The 22,121-nt window shown below is 35.9% G+C and overlaps 3 protein-coding genes across 3 annotated transcripts; all 3 read right to left on the bottom strand.

The window, feature by feature from the left end:
* On the bottom strand, positions 1-4,926 carry LOC129454901 (XK-related protein 8). Its single transcript, XM_073858146.1, has 3 exons — positions 3,538-4,926; positions 3,222-3,414; positions 1-1,760 (listed from the first exon to the last, which is right to left on the bottom strand). Exons 1-3 carry the CDS (start codon positions 3,841-3,843, stop codon positions 1,057-1,059), a joined length of 1,203 nt encoding a protein of 400 aa, XP_073714247.1. The 5' UTR covers positions 3,844-4,926; the 3' UTR covers positions 1-1,056.
* A 1,159-nt stretch (positions 4,927-6,085) lies between these two features.
* LOC129454899 (XK-related protein 8) lies at positions 6,086-10,762 on the bottom strand. Its single transcript, XM_073858147.1, has 3 exons — positions 10,006-10,762; positions 9,698-9,891; positions 6,086-7,873 (listed from the first exon to the last, which is right to left on the bottom strand). The coding sequence occupies exons 1-3, from the start codon at positions 10,305-10,307 to the stop codon at positions 7,176-7,178; spliced, it is 1,194 nt and encodes a 397-aa protein (XP_073714248.1). The 5' UTR covers positions 10,308-10,762; the 3' UTR covers positions 6,086-7,175.
* Positions 10,763-14,333: 3,571 nt separating this feature from the next.
* On the bottom strand, positions 14,334-20,909 carry xkr8.3 (XK related 8, tandem duplicate 3). The gene is made up of 4 exons (XM_055219474.2): positions 20,780-20,909; positions 20,281-20,645; positions 18,297-18,484; positions 14,334-15,725 (listed from the first exon to the last, which is right to left on the bottom strand). Exons 2-4 carry the CDS (start codon positions 20,613-20,615, stop codon positions 15,028-15,030), a joined length of 1,221 nt encoding a protein of 406 aa, XP_055075449.2. The 5' UTR covers positions 20,616-20,645; positions 20,780-20,909; the 3' UTR covers positions 14,334-15,027.
* Between the last annotated feature and the right edge of the window lie 1,212 nt (positions 20,910-22,121).

Below are 22,121 nucleotides of genomic sequence, written 5' to 3'. Positions count from 1 at the left end.
CTGCCTCTACATTATCCCGCTTATTACACGGCTACTTGCCACATAAGAAAAAAACTGGACATGAATATGAATTTGAAACATTTTATTGGCATATTTGTTTTAAATTAACATTTTTATCCTTCCGCGAAACTTTGCACAGATGCATAAAATGATCGTAATACCTTATTAAGATCCTCTGCTTCATACTTGTCTGTCTCCATTTTTTTCTCTTTTAGCCAGTCTTTGAGAAGTTTTAATGCCCATTCTGTTTTTTTTTTTTTGGTGTTGGCTTTGTAGCTGTCATGCTCTATTTTGTCAAGTTCAGTCTCAGTAAGCTCTCTGTGTCTTGTCGTTGTTTGTTCTTCTATCCACTGTTTAAATGTTTTGTTTTTTCCGTACATGTTAAAATGAATGTCAAAAATTTCCATTCTTAATTGTGGTTGTCCAGTGTTTGTCACAAGATGGCGCCAAACAGTAATCTTTGTTGGCACGGAGGGATTTTAAACATACAAGTAGTCCGGCTATGCGTTATTACTTTGGAGCGGTTATTATTTGAAAAGAACGAACCTGCAAATGTCTCAACTGACCAATCAGAATAAAGCATTCCAGAGAGCCGTGTAATAAGTCAAAATAAGTGCCTGCTGCATACGCGTCAAAACCATTTATGATAAAAGAGACACGCAAGACACTCCCTTAACAGTTAAGTCTGATTTTGACAAGACACGTGATGCACACAAGATCACTCGACGTGCAGAACACATATTTTGAAATTACAAACCACACACATGACAGCTACATGTTGTGACAAACTTCACATCGTGCGCCCTCGAAAAAAGAAGTCACCGGCCACCACTGGTTGGAAATGTTAATGATATCTTCAAGACAAATGTTAGTCAAAAGTTTGGGTGGGCACAGGCAACTACTTTATTTGACTAATTTGCTTTATAACCACACGTTTTGTAAATAAAACACATCAAACCAAAACATTTTTTATAAAAAAAAAACATTTAATATTATACTGTAATAATTTATCGTTCCAGGATTAGTGAAAGAAAAGACAGAAAGTTAAAGTAAACACTAATAAAAGTTAGAAGCCATGATCCTCATTCTCTTCTGAGCTCCAGTGACAGGTTTTGTGAAATCTGAAGATTTAGCTGAATCTGTCTCTATGCACTCATTCAATGCTGCTGCCCGCATGACCGGTTTATCCTCATGCAACTCAATTTTCTTTTCATCACAGTTAGGATGAAACTTTTTGTAGTATAAAATTCTCAGAAGAATTCCCAAAACATACAAACTTGCTAGTATAATGATCATTATATAAGATCTAAAGGGGAGTGAAATGCAATCACACTCCATCTGCCAGAAGCCCAGCAGTGCCATCGTGTCCAAACCCATTACTGCATAATAGATGATGTTCTTTAATTTAGTGCTTCCACTTCCTACATTAAACCAGCTGAAATACCAAATAAGTCCAACAGTAGCTCTGTACAGCCATTCCCCACATGTACTATCCATGAAATCTGTTTTCTGACCCCAGACCACCAAAACAAGCACCATCCACACAGACAGAAAGTGGGCGATAATGTAGCAAGGAAATACAGAAGCGAAGAGTGCCAGAGCCGTAATACGCGTGAAGATGAGCAATAAGTTCCAGAGGAAGTAGACAACAGATGAAGACCATTTAAGCTTGCGTTTGTCAGGAAGAAATTCACGCATGATCCGGTGGTAGGTGACAACACTTGCGGCGAGTGCAGAAGCTGATCCAAGGGTTTTAAAAGCTAAAACAAAAAAATAGATGTAATCAGTGCCAGCTGTTATGTGCAAAAGTGATTATAATTCTTTATGGCTTGACAAAAGTACAAACCCCTGTGTCATCATTTACTCACATTCATGTCAAATAATATACAATACCGATCAAATGTTTGGAAACACCAAGGCCCGATACTAGAACCTTAGCTAAATTAGGATATTTAAAGGGATAGTTCACCCAAAAATGAAAATATTGTCATCATTTACTTACTTTCATGTTACAACAAACATTTTTATCATTTCATTGTTTTGATGAACACAAAGGAAGATATCTTGAGGTATGTTTGCAACCAAACTGATCCAAGGCCCCATTGACTATCATAGTAGGAGAAAAAGAATACTATGGAAGTGGAAGAATACTATGTATGGAGCTCATGATCAGTTTGGGTACAATCATTCACTCAAAATATCTTCTTGGGTTCATCAGAACAAAGAAAGTTATACAGGTTTGTAACAACACAAGGGTGAGTAAATGATGACAGAATTTTCGTTTTTGGGTGAACTATCCCTTTAGTATGGGAAACATTTCAATTTCAACTTTTGACAGGTACAGCATGTTTTACATGCATAAAGGCGAGTAGACAGTAGAAGAATATGGAAATTAAGGCTGAAATTAACTCTTTCCCCGCCACTGATGAGTTATCTCGTCAATTAAGAGAAACATTTGCATAAAAAAACTTTTCCTGATAAATGTACATGTTAATCTGCAATTACCCAATTTATTAAAAAAACTGAAGCAAAAACGTTATTTACTACTTTAAAACTCTGTGTATGTTTTGATAACTTTTCTGAATCTGATCTCTAACAAAATTCCTTCCCAAAAATGCAATTATTTCAACTTTTTGCAGAAAATGTGTATTTTTAAAGAAAAATACCCATATTTATATTTGTACAATATTTTTTATAAGCAGAGAAAAAATATAGATAGCAAGTTTTCCCCATTTTGTTTATTTATTGTTTGTCTGAAAGCAGAGGGTCCGTTCTTTCATTTGATATATTTGTATGTTTATATATTTTTTGAAGAAAATTTTCCTGGAAGGCATTTTGTGAAACTTTTGTGAATATTACAAAAAATGCTGGCGGCAACTTTTCAAAAAATGGCTGGCGGGGAATGAGTTAAAAATATAACAAGTATATTTTCCTAACAGTGATGCATATAATTTTTGGTTCCTCAAAGTATCTTCCAGTCATGGGTTCTTCAAAGCATATTTTTTTCATACACTTTTATAACCTAAAATAACCTTTTGTGAAGCAGAAAGGTTCGTCAGATTTTAAAGGCTCTTTATTGAACCATTCAGCCAAAAACGATTCTTCTATGCCATCAGGAAGCAACTTTATTTTTAAGAGTGAAAATTGTTATTTGGGGGTGAAATCTTGTTTTAAATGCTTCTGAAACTATTTTAAAAACACATTTGGAATATAAGACAGACCTGCTAAAAGCGTTAGTCCTTGTCCCATTGCGATTATCGACATCATGAGTGTAAGTTGTGGAGCATTTTCAGCAAAAGCTTCTATTAGTCGAAGCATAAAAAGATCATGATTCAGGTTTACAGAAATGCCCTCTTGCAATCGATCAGAGCGAAGAAACCTGCGTGTTGATATCTCCACCAGCCCGGCATATCTTTAAAAACAAGGAACAAATAATACAAATTACACAGTAATCTTTCACAATAAGACCATGAACATGCTCTTAGATAATAAATTACAGGTTTCATTTAGTAAAGAACACATTATATAAGCATATCTGAGATAGACGGCGAGCTGCATGAAGTGGAATGCTTTGAGTAAATGATGCTTGGTAACAAATTTTTCCACATGAGTCTGAAGGTCGTCTGGTGTATCCGAGTACCAGATCCAGCTGAACACCTGTACTAACAGTGAAGACCCCAGCAGAAAAAAGATCAGCACAGCCATATACACATAATCCTCATTCTGATAAAATGATACAACAGTCCAACAGTCCAGCCCTATATCCACTAAAGACATAAGCAATCCAAACAAACATAAAAGATAATCCATTAAAGTATAATGGAATGGGAATGTTTCCTCCATGTCTCAGTCCGGTGTGAAATAATTTACAGCATGATAAAGCCGAGTTAATCGATATATACACTTTTGAAAACGAATGAAACAGAAAGTAAACATAGATCCCACCCACAGAATAACTCCACCCATGACATAATCAATGAATGATTTGTCATCTGTGTGAGCGAACGAGTCACAACGTGAACCATGTGCATGAATTGAAGACTTTAAAACCTCATGGGTTTTTCTTCCTGTTTGAAACTAAACAGCTAGTCAACATGTGAGCTGGTTGAAAAGGTTATGTCTGATCTCAGTGTACATTTTTGCTGACCGAGGTTCTATTGCGAATGAGGGTCATATCATACTGATATAGATGGTTTTGTCTTATCCCATATCCAGTTGGGAAAATACACTGATATATATTACCAAAACTTGATATATATCGCCCACCCTAATGGCATAAAACTGACAAACAGACCTAATTTTAGTTTAGCTTAAGTTTTAGAGTCTGCTGTTTTTGCTGACTGGCTCAAGTCAACAGAGCCCACCTATTATATTCAGATCCAAAGTCTGGATCTTGACTTTTATCCCACTGCCAGGCAAACATACGCCTAAGGAAAAGTCCACAATCTTTTTTAACAGGAAAACTATTTGATGTCATTTGTTGACTGAACAGATAAAAAAAATGCAGCATGAAGTTCAAACAACTTAATTATGCAAGTCAATTCAACGTTGTGATAAGTTGACGTAATTTAGAAAAACAAGTTTAAAACTTCATTTAAAATGAAGTTAAACTTAATTGTTCTTTGCAACAGCTTGGTGAACACAATCTGTTATCAAGTTGACAAACTGGAAATACTTGTCAACAGTAACTTGGAAACAACAAAAATAAACAATATGCCAAAGACTATCCAACCGGGAACAATGAATTTAAATTTATACAAATGCAGAACAGTGACATAAAATCATAACTCATGACAAGCAAAAGATTGAGAAACCAAGCCAATAGGTAATTGATCATCCTCATGAGATTTAGATAAGACATCTAGTTGTCAGGAAACCACAAACAGAAAGTACTATAGGAACTACATTTACATTTGCTGTAAGGAACACTTAATGTTGGGTTACATGATATAAACCAAATAATAGATTTACTGAAAATAATGAACGAAATGAAGTAAAGAAAAAATAGGTCATTTGGCCCCCCTTGTGATGTCAGAAGGGGATAATACCGCCCCTTAATCTGCACTATCCAACCACGGCACTGCCATTTAGTACAGAGATCAGCTCATTTGCATTTAAAAAGGACACCCAAATATGGTACATATTTTTGCTCACACCTAGAAAGTGACAATTTTAACATGCTATAATTAATTATCTATATGATATTTTAAGCTAAAACTTCACATACATACTCTGGTGACACCAAAAATGTATTTGACAATATTTGACAATTGTCAGTCTTGTGAAATATCACCTTTAACATATCAGTTTTTTTACAAGATGCACCAGAATTGTTTTTGAAAGATTTGTTTATAAAAACTATTTAAATGTTCTAATATAACTAAGCCCTGGATTAATCTAAACCTTGTCCAAGAAACTGCCCCTCCAACCTGATCTCACGAATTTCCATAGTAACAGAATTTTTTGCTAATTTTCCGTAGCATTCTCACGGATCTCCGCATTTTTCCAAGGCCCTGTCACGGACTTCCTTTTCCGTGGCATTCTCACGGATTGGTTACTCAACTGTTTTGTCACTGTTCTACCTGTACTTTTGTACTTTTAGTCAAGAAATGTTTTATGTAATTAGGTATTAAATCAATTTTAATATGCAATATAAAAGTGTGCATAGTATGATTCTAGAATGTAGTGAACATTTTTTAGTAAATTAAATTTTTTCCCAAGACAAACGCACTTTTGATCTGACGTCAGGATCCAACGCTGATCCGATGTCAAAATTCAACATTGATCCGACGTCAAAATTCAACGTTGATTTGACGTCAGGATCAAACATTGATCAAATGTCAAAATCCAACGTTGATCCGACATCAAAATCACATTGATCCAACATCAGGATCCAATGCTGATCCGATGTCAAAATCTAATGTTGTTCTGAATTCAAAATCCAACACAAGTGGATTCAGCAAACTGACAACCTAAATGTTTTCCAAGTATAAGGCCCAATCCCATTTCTCTGTCTTACCCCCTACCCCTTGGTTTTGCACGTTCACGTGAGAGTAAGGGCTATCCCAATTGGGCCTTATTCTCACGTGAACGTGCAAAACCAAGGGGCAGGGGCAAGACAGAGAAATAGGATTGGGCCTAAGTCTGTGGACATTTATTAAGAAATATTAGCTTACAACCTAAAGGGTTTCTCCAGGTCTTAAATAGTCTTACTCACATTCCCTGCTATTTGCAGCCTCTCTATCAAGACTAAGACCTTGTTCACAATGTCAGTCCAAATCTGACTTTGGTGCATATCCGTTTGGACAGACACACTGTCCACATTGTGTATCACAACTGTTTTGATCTGATCAGTGTGTCCTGTAGCGTTCTGTCGTTTTCCGGATTATCTGTACTGTTTCTATGGCAATGACATCTCGACGTCTGACGTGTTTATGTTTTACGTGACGCGACAGCATGACATAACCGAAAAGCTATAAAAATGCGATCAGAACGGTCAGACTGAAATGGATTTCCGGAAATGCGATTTGAAAAGGATTTCAAACCACCTCTGGATGTAGCCTTAAACGGATTGGCAAAAACAGATTTCATGCGGTTTTTGGCTGTTCACACGTTCTAAATGTGATTGGATTCTAATCGGATATGCACCAATTATCAGATTTGGACTGACAGTGTGAACAAGGTCTCCTGTGAGAGGCTTGTCAGCTCTGCAGCCCCAAACGAGTTAAAGATGATTTTCAAAATTGGGAGTATCAAGTCTAAGTTAAATTCGATGTTTACAACTTTGAGTAGCATGTTGCATACTGATATTAGGTAGTAGTCTTAGTTTGATAATTAAATACAATTAAATACAAACAGTTGTAAAGCTGGATAAAACCTTGTATGTGGTTCATTCACTTCATGTTTTTAGAGATTAAACAAGAATCTCTAGTTTTCCTTAGACGATGTTAGCAATGTTAATGATATCTTCAATACAAATTTTGGGTGGGCACAGGCAACTACTTTATAGGAATGCTTATTGGAATTATTTGACAAACATATGTTTTGTAAATAAAACACATTAAACCAAAACATTTTTTAATAAAAACATTTAATATAAATTATACTGTAATAATTTATCGTTCCAGGATTAGTGAAAGAAAAGACAAGAAGTCTTTGGAAAGTTAAAGTGAACACTAGGAATAGAAATTAGAAGCCATGATCCTCATTCTCTTCTGAGCTCCAGTGAAATCTGAAGATTTAGCTGAATCTGTCTCTATGCACTCATTAAATGCTACTGCCCGCATGGCCGGTTTATCCTCAAGCAACTCAATTTTCTTTTCATCACAGTTAGGATGAAACTTTTTGTAGTATAAAATTTTCAGAAGAATTCCCAAAACATACAAACTTGCTAGTATAATAATCATTATATAAGGTCTAAATGGGAAAGTGCAAGCATACTCCATCTTCCAGCACCAGAAGCCCAGCAGTGCCATCGTGTCCGATCCCATTACTGCATAATAGACGATGCTCTTTAATTTAGTGCTTCCACTTCCTACATTAAACCAGCTGAAATACCAAATAAGTCCAACAGTAGCTCTGTACAGCCATTCCCCACATAAACTATCCATGAAATTTGTTTTCTGACCCCAGACCACCAAAACAAGCACCATCCACACAGACAGAAAGTGGGCGATAATGTAGCAAGGAAATACAGAAGCGAAGAGTGCCAGAGTCGTGATACGCGTGAAGATGAGCAATAAGTTCCAGAGGAAGTAGACAACAGATGAAGACCATTTCAGCTTTTGTTTTTCAGGAAGAAATTTACGCATGATCCGGTGATAGGTGACAACACTCAAGGTGAGTGCAAAAGCTGATCCAAAGATTTTTAAAGCTGAAAAAAAAAATGTAATCAGTGCCAGCTGTTATGTGCTAAAGTTATTGTAATTCTTTATGGCTTGACCAAGGACAAACCTCTGTTTTCATTTACTCACATTCATGTCAAATAATACAATACCGATCAAATGTTTGGAAACACTCAGGCCCGGTTCAAGAGCATTAGCTAAATTAGGATATTTAAAGGGAAAGTTCACCCAAAAATGTAAATATTCTGTCATCATTCTCCTATCCTCATGTTGTTCTAAACCTGTATGTTGTTCTACCCATAGTAGGAAAACTAGGAAGTATTGAGATAAATGGTGATGAAAATATTTTGATAAATGATGGTAAGCACACAGTTGATGGTACCGATTAAATTCCATCATATTTTTTCCTATTATGGAGAACACTTTTATAAAAATGCCTTAGAATAAAACATAACTGATTCATATTGAGACAAAACATTGGGTCTCATCTACTAATAATTACGTACGTTTTTTCGTATTTATACTTTTTACAATTTACAAAAAAAAATTAAATTTACTAAGGCACATAATTATTTATAAAATATAATCATGTCAATTTTATATATCAACATTATTATAAACATTATAATTATAGCCTAGTTTTTGATTATATAGGCCTACGTGATTATTGCGCATGAGTGGTTTTAGTTTTTTTGGTTTCACATGGTTAATGAATGAGACCCAATGACACTGACAGCTTTTTTAAGATATGTCAGGGTCAAGTTATGTTTCCAATTAAGACACTTCAAACATTCGTCTAGACTTAGGCTTTGTCTGTGAAACTGGGCATTAGTCATTTTGGTAACACTTTACAATAAGGTTGAATTTGTTAGTTAATGTGTCAGCTGAATGAACAATACCTCTACAGCATTTATTAATCTTAGTTTGTGTTGTTTTCAACCAAAGGTAGTTCACCCCAAAATTACAACAAACATTTTTATAATTTCTTTGTTTTGATGAACACAAGAGAAGATATTTTGAGAAATGCCTGCAACCAAACCGATCCAAGGCCCCACTGACTTCCACAGTAGGAGAAAAGAATACTATGGAAGTGAATGGAGCTCATGATCAGCCTGGGTACAATCATCACCCAAAACATCCTCTCCAATGGTCATCAGAACAAAGAAATGTATACAGGTTTGTACCAACAAAAGGGTGAGTAAATGATGACAGAATTTTTAATTTTTGGGTTAACTATCCCTTTAAGAGTATGGGAAATTGATGGGTTTATCGTGTTTTAGATGCATGACGGCGAGTAGACAGTAGAAGAATATGAAAATGAAGGCTGAAATTAACCCTTTCCCCGCCATTAACGAGTTATCTCGTCAATTAAGAGAAAACATTTGCATAAAAATGTGTTCCTGATAAATCTATATGTTAATCTGCAATACCGCGATTATCCACTAGATGGCACTTATCTAATTTATAAAAAAACTGAAGCAATGTTTATATATTCGTATGTTAAGACAATTTTTCTGGAAGGCATTTTGTGAAACTTTTGTGAAAAAAAATGCTGGCGGGGAATAAGTTAAAGTATAACACGTATATTTTCTTAACAGTGATGCCATAGAAGAGCAATTTTTGGTTCCTCAAAGAATCTTCCAGTCATAGGTTCCTCAAAGCATAATTTCTTTCATACATTTACTTTTGTGAAGCAGAAAGGTTCTTCAGAATGGCTCTTTATTGAACCATTCAGCCAAAAACGATTCTTCTATGCCATCAGGAAGTAACTTTATTTTTAAGAGTGAAAATTCTTATTTTTGGGTGAAATCTTCTGAAACAATTTTTAAAAACATTTGGAATATAAGACAGACCTGTTAAAAGTGTTCGTTCTTGTCCCATTGTTGCGATTATCGACATCATGAGGGTAAGTTGTGGAGCATTTTCAGCAAAAGCCTCTATTAGTCGAAGCATAAAAAGATCATGATTCAGGTTTAGAGAAACGTCCTCTTGCAATGGATCAGTCCGAAGAAACCTGCGTGTTGAAATCTCCACCAGCCCGGCATATCTTTGAAAAAAAGGAACAAATAATACACATTGCACAGTAATCTTTCATAATAATCTTTTGATAATAAATGACATGTTTCATTTAGTAATGAACACACATTATATATAAGCAAACCTGAGATAGACGGCGAGCTGCATGAAGTGGAATGCTTTGAGTAAATGATGCTTGTTAACAAATTTTTCCACATGAGTCTGAATGTTGTCTGGTGCTTCAGAGTACCAGATCCAGCTGAACACCTGTACTAACAGCGAAGACCCCAGCAGAAGAAAGATCAGCACAGCCATATACACATAAGCCCCATTCTGATAAAACGATACAACAGTCCAACAGTCCAGCCCTATATCCACCAAAGACATAAGCAATCCAAACAAACATAAAAGATAATCCATTAAACTATGATGGAGTGTGTCCTCCATGTCTCAGTCCGGTGTAAAATAATTTACAGCATGATAAAGCCGAGTTAATCGATATATACACTTTTGAAAACTATTGAAACAGAAAGTAAACATAGATCCCACCCACAGAAAAACTCCACCCATGACATAATCAATGAATGATTTGTCATGTGTGTGAGCGAACGAATCACAACGTGAACCATGTGCATGAATTAAAGACTTTAAAACCTCATGGGTTTTTCTTCCTGTTTGAAACTAAACAGCTGGGCATCATGTGAGCTGGTTGAAAAGGTTATGTCTGACCTCAGTGTACATTTCTGCTAACAGAGGTTCTATTGCGAAGGAGGGTCATATCATATTGATATAGAGGGTTTTCCATATCCAGTTGGGAAAATACACTGATATATTACCAAAACTTGATATATATCGCCCACCCTAATGGCATAAAACTGACAAACAGACCTAATTTTAGTTTACCTTAAGTTTTAGAGTCTGGCTGTTTTTGCTGACTGGCTCAAGTCAACAGAGCCCACCTATTATATTCAGATCCAAAGTCTGGATCTTGACTTTTATCCCACTGCCAGGCAAACATAAACCTAAGGAAAAGTCCACAATCTTTTCTAAACAGGAAAACTATTTGATGTCATTTGTTGACTGAACAGATAAAATGCAGCATGAAGTTCAAACAACTTAATTATGCAAGTCAATTCAACATTGTGATAAGTTGACGTAATTTAGAAAAACAAGTTTAAAACTTCATTTAAAATGAAGTTAAACTTAATTGTTCTTTGCAACAGCTTGGTGAACACAAGTTATCTGTATATGTACTGAAAATAATGACCGAAATAAAGTAAAGAAAAACTATGTGAAGTTAAAGAGAACATTGTAAATCCTTCAGGGGCAATGCATGTTTGAGCTGCCTTAATTTTAAAACACCTTGCACTGACATATAAAGAGAAAATCTGACTTTTCCCACGTTTCAATGCTATAATTGGGTCCCCAGTGCTTCTATCAACCTAGAAAATGTGAAAAAGATCAACCCTGTTACTTAGTTTTGGTAAACCATTCTCTGCAAGCATGTGAAAAATAGGTCATTTGGCTCCCCTTGTGATGTCAGCACCTCTTAATCTGCACTATCCAACCACGGCACTGGCATTTAGTACAGATATCAGCTCATTTGCATTTGAAAGGACACCCAAAAATAGCACATTTTTGCTCACACTTACAAAGTGGCAATTTGAACATGCTATAATAAATTATACTTCACATATATGCTTTGGGGACACCAACGATTTATTTGACATCTTTAAAAAGTCTTGTGAAATGTCACCTTTAACATATCAGTTTTTTTACAAGATGCGCCAGAATTGTTTTTGTACGATTTGTTTATAAAAACTATTTAAATGTTCTAAGATAACTAAGCCCTGGATTAATCTAAACCCTGTCCAAAAAACTGAACCTCCAACCTGATCTCAAGAATTTCCATAGTCACCGAATTTTTTGCAAATTTTTTCGTAGCATTCTCACGGATCTCCGCATTTTTCCAAGGCCCTGTCACGGACTTTCTTTTCCGTGGCATTCTCACTAATTGGTTACTCAACTGTTTTGTCACTCTTCTTACCATTGTCGCTTCGGTTTAAAAAATGTGGAGATCCGTATGAATGCCAAGGGAAAATGAGCAAAAAATTCTGTTACTATCCCACAGAACTTTGTAAGATCATGTTGGCCCCTCAGTGTCCTTAAAGCTGCAGTTCGTAATCTTTGCCTTTCTACAGTCCTTGTTCTTCTATTAAATGCCTTGTTTGTTTAAAATTGCAGGTACTTTACGTTCTTATCTTTACATCTGTTTAGAAACAACTGACGTTTCCCATGAAATCCGACACCACAGCTCACCTTATAAATGTTTGGACTTATAAGGAGCCCAGTTGAGAGCACTTTATTTTGACATCTGTTCAAATGAAAGAAGATCCTGTAATTTAATGCAGTTTGGGTATAAGTGCAATGTTTAATCATTTTTCCTTGTATGACAAAAATAAAGTTTTTTGTTAACCTCTTAAACCCTGAGGACCCTGTGCCGGGTAAAAAAATTCGTATTTTGACTCAATATAAAATATTATTTTAATCTTTAATGGTCCATCATAACACATATGAGATACTGTTTGAAAGCTTATAGTCTCTACTTTCTGCAGATATGCATCACTTTGAGAAATCTTTTACTGTAAGAAAGTTATTTACACTTAATTTACACTATCACCCCCCCCCCAATAATTTTTTTATATGATTTAATATTCACATATTTCATATTTTTCAAATATGACAAACATGGGCAAGTCTTATATCAAATGAAAGGAATAAGGCTACAGCGTTATTTTTGTTCTATTATCAACACATATCCAACAATAGTTGAATGAATAATAAGGTAAAAAATCGTCTTTTGTAAATTTATGTGAAACTTGAGTGTGGACTGCCTCAGATAGCACAGATAGCCACAAATGATACACCATCTTTTATCTTAGGTCCTACTCTAAACAATGAGTCCATTCACAGCATTTTCTTATGTTGTGTGCATGAATAATCCCTTGCTAGTTATTATATGTGCAAAACAAAAAAATAATATTTATATGAAAAATGTATTTTCGCACCCTTCAGTAAATTAAGAATATCTTTTGAATGCGACATGCTAAAGAGATCATTCTTTTTTTGGGTGTTTACTGTCTGCTGCTGCTAACAACCAGAAGTCTGCAGTCTGCTAGAGCACCCACAACCACTATCAAAGACAGTATTTACAACATAAAAAAAGAAAATTGGGTGTTTCATCATATGAAAAACAACATAAATAACAATATTTATCATAAACAGCAGCTTTTTATGTAACTTCAAAGGGTTTTCTTTAAAATGATATAAAGAAATTGCATTTATTCCACTGTATGTGGTTATGGGAGCACTTCAAATATTTTTAGGTGGAAATTAAATACAAAAAGGGTATTATTCCTCCCATCAGTTGGAGTAAAATAACTTTTGCATAGATTATGATAGAGAAAAAAATCCTTTTTCCTCTGTAAGCTGGCAATTGCTGGAATTAAACAAAACACATAAATACTTTAGAAAAAACCATCAAAAAGCGCCTATTTATTTTTGTTTATTAGAGGACTGACATCACATACAACCATGTTTAGCACTTTCAACAGTGTTTTATGTAATTTCAAAGGGTTTCCTGTAAAATGATACCAAACATTTGTATGTAAACCTCTGCATGTGGATATGGGAAGCTTTTGAAATTGGGTAGGCCAAATCCAGGCGAAAATCCCCAAAATAGCTTCAGGGTGTAAGAAGTTAAAGAAAAGTGCATTTTTGTTTGTAGCTGCATATGCTGTCAATTATAGTTCTTAGAAAGAAAATTGGAATCAACGGAAATCGATACCGGGAGGTCACACCTACAAAAAAATAACAATAATAATCTGAGAAGAAAATTGCAATTGGTGCATCTCCATTTTCAACCAAAAAAGTTACAGATTGCAGCTTTAATTTCATATAAAAACATGCTTACAGGAATTCCAAGTCATTTCTAAATATCACACATATAACACTGATATATTATTATAGCAGTCACTGTGTTTACTGTGTCAGTGTTTATAGAAACACTACATGAGCTTATGTAACATAATGCAGTTCACAAACACACCCCTCTCAAAACATGTAAAGTAACGGATGGATTGTGATTTCATTCTAGCTTGATCCTATTAGGGTTGTTTCAAAACAGGATGTTTTGAAAGGGACAAAATAGTTTAACAACTTAAAAACTACAATAACACCACCACACAAGAAGCGACATGCATACATTCCACTCTGTGCAACAAATATAGTGTTGGCAGCATGACTAAAGTGAATTATTTCAGTGTATAAATTCTTAACTTATTTTACAATATACCAAATAAAGGTAACAAGTCATTCGATGAATAACAAACATTCAGTTCCACATTAGTTTTAACCATACAGTACCAATTTTCTCTTTACTATTTTAAATCCTCATAGTAGTCGTGCCCAAAATGAATATTCGTTCCTCATTTACTCACCCATTGCATCAAAAGCTGTGGGTAAGTAAATCATCATTTTTTTACATTGCTCTTTTGTAAATTAAGAAAGAAAATATATTATTTAACATCTTGGAAGAAAGTTCATCGACAGTCAAGCTTACAAAGACAAACAAGCACCATAAAACTTTTAAAATAAGACCTGTACCTTAAACTCTGCCACTGAACCTATAGATGGCTTTAACCTATGTCCTATGTTTCAAATCTAATCCCTCCAATGTCTCTCAAACAAATCCATATGGCTTCAGATGATCTGAAATATACTATGCATGAGTAGTATGCACTACTTTGAAATATAAGCTACAAGTAAACATTAAAGGAAGAGCATACACATTTTACAAAAAGTGCTGAGTTGTTTTAACCCAACTGCTGGGCTCAACCATGAGTTGACACAACCAAGCAGTTGGGTCATTTTAACCAGGCAGTGTGTTCTTCCCAATACTGACCAAACAACCCAATTAACCTTTCAATGACCTATTCCTAAACACACCACAATGGACGGTTTTAGTTGAACTGTAACGTGATCCAAAAAACTATTAATTACAAACACAATAATGCAAAATGTCCGTAACATCCATATAGGTTAACATTCCATTCGGTTTTCATAGTAATGACACATTACTAGCTTCACATCCATCTGTTTAATTTATTTACAAGGTCTTCATTGTGTAGAAGTTAGCAGCATGTTTGCCCATCCTAGTGTTTGAGAGGTGAAAAGAAGCAGAGTCGGCTTGAACGGCTTTGAACGGCTCCAACCCATCAGATACGTCATCCAAAACCTTCTCCGAAACCTCCGATCGCCACAGTTTGGGGTGAAAGCAGCTATAGTACAAACCTTTAATAAGTAATCCTATGGCATAGGCAAGTGGGATGGAAACGACAAGAATGAGGGCGTATGACTGGGTCACTTCCGGATCTCTGTAACACCACCACGTAAGCAGAAGAATGCCACTGTCTACGATCATAAATGAGTGGTAGATGATACTTCTGTCTCTGGTGTTGCCTTCAGTCACATTAAACCAGCTGAAGTACCAGATAACACCTATGGTGGCCCGGTAGAGACACTCTCCCGCAGCGCTGTCCATGAAATCGGTGCGTTGTTGCCAGGCCCATAACGCGAAGGTGATCCACAACAACGGGAAGTGAGCAGAAATAGACCAGGGAAGCACAGAGGCAAACAGAGCGACAGATGCCACACGTGGACCGATCAGAAAGAGGTTCCAGAGGAAGTAAATGAAAGAGGAACTCCAGCCTTGTTTGTCCTTGTCGGGAAGAAAAGAACGAAGTGAGCGATGATAATCCACGACCATCCAGGCTATAGAAGTTGTGGAGGCGATAACACTCACATCTGTAAAACAGACACATCAGGGCCATTTCATTTATAACCGTGGTTATCAAACTAGTGGTGTTAAGACCACAAAATGGTCATATACATTTAAAGGGATAGTTCACCCAAAAAGGAAAATTCTGGCATCATTTACTGCCCCTCATGTTGTTCTAAACAACAAAAGACGATATTTTGATAAATGATAGTAAGCACACAGTCGACGGTACCCACTGATAGCATTTGTTTCTCCATCTATGGAAGTCAACCATAGTATCGCCAACTCATACAGGTTTACAACAAGATAAGGGTGAGCAAATGATGACAGAATTACATTTTTGGGTGAACTATCCCTTTAAGCATTTAATGCAGGGCTTGGAATTTAAAAAAATCCCTGGCAGCCCTCCGTCGCCCGACATGAATATAAGTAGCCTAAATAAAAAAATATGTTATTTTTATTGTAGAATACTGATTAGGGTTGGAAACCTTGTTTTTTTAAAAAAGAAACAGGACTTAAAAAAATCTAAATAAAATATACAAATCCTACTAAAGTAACGTTAGCCTACGTGTTTTATATAACTGTCTGCTTATAATAAACCCAAAGAAATGAAGAAATAATGATAAATAACAATTTATTATCTTTATTAATTGACATTCCGGAGTTGAACAACTTTGAACGGAGTTTCTTATAACATTAATGATATTACAGTGGCCAGTCTTAACAGTGTTTGATATTCAGCTCGTCTTGATTTAATTATTTTATTTTGCCGAATGCAAAAAAACATTCATATCTGAATGAATGGGACTCAGGAAATACAATATACGCGCATTAGTAAGACCTTACGGCAGATCACGTTGGCCAAAACACGAAATGAACCACGTTTTCAAAAGATACTGCGGGCAAACACAGACATTTGTATCTGGACGGGATTAAATTTCTCTGAGGACCTCTGAGTTCAGTAAAAAACAGTAGGTAAATTGCTCTGGAATTCTTACGGAGGTCGTCAGAGAAAAACACAGACATGGCCGATTCGGATGGGGTTAAAAACACAGAGGACCTCTGAGAAGCACGATTTTCTCAAAGGTCCCCCTGTAAAACTAAATGTAAAAATATTTTTGACAGTGATTAATATACACAAATTAAATTGTTTTGGGAAGTATTGTGTATTATCTTTCATATTTATTTTATTATAATGGAATCGGACTCAGAATCAGGAATCGTTAAACAGAAACCGGAATTGGAACCGTAAAATATCTTACGATACCCAGCCCTAATACTGATAAACTGATACCCATTTCCACACTTGGTTCTAATCACCATTTACTAGTAATTTAATGGATCCCAAAACTTTTTCCAGTCACAGATTGGATTATTTTTCCGATCAGAAAAATAGGGGCTACTGGCGCTTTAAGAGTGAATTCTGCACGGAGCCAAATAGTCAGAGCCTAATGTCACAAATCTGATTTCTTTCTCAATTGATTATGTTCACTTCAAGACATTCATAATTGTTTTTTTTACAAGAATACATGCTGAGATTGCTTTGTGTGTATGTATCTGGTAAAGACGAGAGAGAGCTGAATTTTGTGTGCGCTTTGTCGGAAATGCAACTCTCTGCGTGTGAATTCAGGATTTCACAATAGCCCTGAGACTTCGGGCTAGCAATTTCGGAAGCCCTGTAAGACACTTTATTTATTATTTAATAAAAAAGGAATCCTCTCTCAAAACCGTATTAATTGGTACCACCATGTCTTTCACAAGGTAAAATGTTATTGAATCTGGCGATTCTGAACAAACTATTGTGCAGCCCTAGTTCCTAGATGACGTAATACATTTCAATGCTGGACTTGTAGTGCAGTTCACTGAAGTTTAATACATTTTGGTATTGTGTTGAGGCAAAAAACAGAACCACTGCGCTTTGCAGGAAGCGCAGATAACCACATTTCTGCATTTTATTGGTTAATTCTCACGTTTCTCAAATCCCCCTAGATGACAATGTCAGTTTCGATATCAAGTCTCAGCCTTGAACGTCACACCCACAGATTGCTGGCTAAACATCTGATGCATACGAATTATGATCATTTATCTGGAAACAATTCAGCAGATTCGAAATTGCCCTACGATTGGCTGAATTACATAGGATTTCCGGGAGACAAATGTGTCGTGATTTTAAACGGTCTGCCAGGAAACAACATAAAAGCTGTCGTGTTTACATTGGTGACAGTACGCTTCATCAAAATTGAAAAAAGTATGCCAGATATTTCAACATGTTTGCAACTGTTTGTTATAAACCACTCTGTTATTGTGGCACCCCTAAATCTCCACTCCTCTTAACATGATGAAACAAAGTGAAACATGATTGGTTGCTTTGTGCGTCAGTCATATGGCCTCTTGGAGGATTCTTGGCCATTTAAAGATGCCATGGTCACTAGAAATTCGATAAAAACAGTAAAACAAATTCCACAAACTAAAAAAAAAGAAGCTTGAATTGTTGTTTTAATGTAAATTACTGTATTAACTGGCAATGGGTGTGAACTGTCATGCCATAAACTAATGTGATTTCATGTGATGTCATGGGGTTTGAAGTGGTTACCCACATTGAACCATCCTTGCGTGGTTTGTTCGCAGCATGATGTACATCATGAGGGTGAGCTGTGGTGCGCTCTCGCAGAAGGTCTCGATAAGGCGAAGCATGCTGAGGTCATGAGTAAGATAAACGGCATATTCGGACCCACTACCCCCTTGCCGCCACACACGAAAACCTTGCCAGATGACTGAAATGTGCCTGTAGAAGATAAAGAAAGTAAAGATTATTAACATCAGTTTCAAGTTCATGACTAAAAACAAAGGTACACAATTCATGAAGAAACACTTTAAAAATCACTTCAAGAACCCTGGATAATGTAACTTCCCTTACGAAAATTAACCTTGGTTTTATTGTGGTAAAAGCAATTAACCTTGGTTTTATTGTGGTAAAAGCGTAGTAACCATGGTTTTTTGGTGTATTGATTACTATCAGCAAAACTATGATTTTACTATACTAACCATGGTTTAACTATAACATTTTAAATATAAAACACAATTAATTAAATTTCATATTTGAAATTATGTGTGAAACACATCTGTATTTTTCTCTCACTCTTACAAGAACTGATCTGTCAGAGTGACCCATATCTATTATTCTTTTTATTTGTTGTTATTATGTTAAATACAGTTTGTGTGGTTTAAAGGAAAACACCACTGTTTTTCAATATTTTACTATGTTTTTACCTCAACTTAGATTAATTAATACAAACCTATCTTTTTTCAATGCGTGCACTTAATCTTTGTACAGCGTGTCATGAATGTGTTAGCATTTAGCCTAGCCCCATTCATTCTTTAGGATCCAAACAGGGATGAATTTAGAAATCACCAAACACTTCCATGTTTTCCCTATTTAAAGACTGTTACATGAGTAGTTACACAAGTAAGTATGGTGGCACAACATACATTTTTTGGCGCACAGTAACATCATCACTCCTCTCACTCAAACTTCTGTCAATATTACTGCGCCTGAGGTCGAAGTGCTGCAAACTAAGTGCTCTTCCGCCATACAATATAAATCTCATTTTATATCCGCTTAAAAAATCGCCACATTTTATTTTGTGCCACCACTTGCTCGTGTAACTACTCGTGTAACAGTCTTTAGGGATGGAGAGCGTGGAGGTGTTTGGTGGATTCTGGTTTCATTCCTGTTTGGATCCTAAGGAATAAATGGGGCTAGGCTAAATGCTAACACATTCATGACGCGCTGTACAAAGATTAAGTGCACACATTGAAAACAGATAGGTGTGTATTAAGTTGAGGAAAGAACACAGATTGGAAAACTGTGGTGTTTACCTTTAATATTAAAATCAGGAGACCGTTCTTGTTTCTCAGGCTCCAGGTATTTGCATCAAGGATGTTTGCTTAAATTTTTCACACTCTCAAGTCTCTCTAACTTTAGGACATTAAATAACAATCTCTTGCTGTATTTTATAATACTCCTGTATAAATGTACTTTGATCATATTTTTTGTAGGACAATTATTTTGTACAGTTAGTCTCCGATATAAATCTTTTACATGTTTTTATTGCAACAACACCATGTAATCTATTTACTTTATTTATAGTTTTTCTGTATTTACCAATACGATTTTGATGTACAACTGCTTTGCAAAACAAATGCTAAACTGTTAAAAGTGCTGTAGAAATAAATTTAAATGGATTGAAAAAGTAGTGTGAAATAAAATCTTTGTTACGTTAATAATTCTTCTAAAATTCTAATGTTTTTTGTTTCAAATATCATTATGAAACATTAGTGTGTCTTTGGCCAGTACAAAACCAGAGACCACTAGGTCATGCGGCGCTGCGCAGACCCATCAATGTGTGACATTAAGTCCTGCGAGAGCGGACGCTCTGGAATCGCTCTCGCGGTACTTCGATGTCATCGGTCTGCGCAGCTCTGCAAGAAGTCTAACTATCTTCCACATTTACCGTTCGCATAAAATCACTATTGTATAACGTGTTATATACATAAAGGTAAAGTTATCTGCAGACTCACCTGATGAAGAAACCAAGTTGAAACACGTGGAGGAAGAGCGCGAGATTGACTCGTTTTGCTCCGCCGAACAGAACTATGTTCCCATCTGACGTTTGAGAATCAAAGTCCTTCAAATCGCGATCATACTGAAGCCAAAACCAACTAAACAACTGAACGATGACAGACGATATGAGCATAAATCCCACCATAATCCCGAACCACACAAAGTTTCCATGCGTGTAAAACACCGTCGCCACCCACAGATCCGAGCCCACGTCGAACAAAAACGTGCCCACTCCGATGATATTAAAAACAACATCCAGGCAAGTATATTTTGAAAAGATTGGACACTCCATGTTGGGATCTGCCCCTGCTCCACGTAGCAACTGATTGAAACATAACCAATGTGCATCGGAGCACTGTTAGCATGCTAAGTTGCAGTCACACGAATAACTTTTGTTTAACCTCCATTAACACTAAACTTATTTAGAACACTATACATATGCGTGCAAATAAATACCCTTCAGTGCATATCTGTTGTTGTAGACACACTTTATGCAGCTCGGCATTTCTAAACCGCAGATGATGGAGTCACAAACTTTGCCGTTTAATCTGGGTCACGCCCGCGTGACGTCACACCGCCTCTAGATACACAAAATGCAAAAGATGACATGACATTACGATGACACACCAATGTACATCTAAAAGAAAAGACACTTATGGTGTTTGTACAAAGCTACATTTAAAGCGCTGGTGTTAAAATACATGTTTTTAATTACATGAATAAAAAAATACTTTTTTTTAAGTTTGATGTCTGAATGTCGCAGATTTTATCGTTGTTCATCTTTTAATTGCAGTTGCTTTAACAAATAGATGATTATTTTTGCAGATATGCTTTTCACCAGCAGATAGCAGTGTTGTATCAACCAACCAACCATATTGACCCAATAACCATTATCTTTGAATGATGAAATTTATATCCACGTCCATGATTTGTGACTGTTCATTTAGCTTTGTATGAAAATTGCTATAAAAATGTATATTAAAAACATTTATACTACGGGCCTGTTGAATGCTTTATTTTATTAAAGATGTTCTACAGCATTTTAACTTTCCACAAGAGTGTTTAACTGGAAATGTTTGCCCATTCATCCAATAGTGCATTTGTAAGGTCAAGCACTGATGTTGAATAAGAAGGACTTATGCACTTTTTCCAATTCATTCATTGCACCTATTAATGCAGTGCTTCTCAATTATTTTCTGTCACGCCCCCCCTAGGAAGAAGTAAACATTTTGCGCCCCCCCCAACTCTCCGCCGCGACTGTAAATAGTATAATTTGTCTATAAAATTACACATCTGCAAAACATTGTATCCTTATTAACATTAAAGAAAACACAAAAAAATAAATATCAATCAACTTACAACAAAGAATAACTTTATTAACATTGTTTTTTTAGTCTGTAACAGAAAAGACTTAAAATGCATCAATTTGCCTGAAATAAAAAAATCCTTATTTACAGTATATTTTTTGACCATTTGATACTGAAAAATTAAATTAAATATAATCAATAAATAATAATAAAAAACTCAAGCGGCTTATCAGCGTGTTTGGGGTGTAATGTCTTTAAGTGACGGTGCAAAAAAATCACTTCCTGAAAAAGTATTTTCCCCGGGGTCTCGCGCGCCCCCCCTGGTGTCGCTTCGAGCCCCCCCTGGGGGTCCCGCCCCACTATTTGAGAAGCACTGTATTAATGCAACAACGCTTTCCTGAATCATTTCAACATTTGCATGAGCATCAAACAAAGCCCTTGATTCATTCAGTTTTCTTGTACACACGCCCAGTTTACCACTGCGAGTCGCA

The sequence above is a fragment of the Misgurnus anguillicaudatus genome, chromosome 20 (assembly GCF_027580225.2).
Source record: "Misgurnus anguillicaudatus chromosome 20, ASM2758022v2, whole genome shotgun sequence".
Taxonomy (NCBI): Eukaryota; Metazoa; Chordata; class Actinopteri; order Cypriniformes; family Cobitidae; genus Misgurnus; species Misgurnus anguillicaudatus.
Note: the sequence above shows the minus strand (reverse complement) of the source record. Positions and strands in the feature narration are given on the sequence as shown.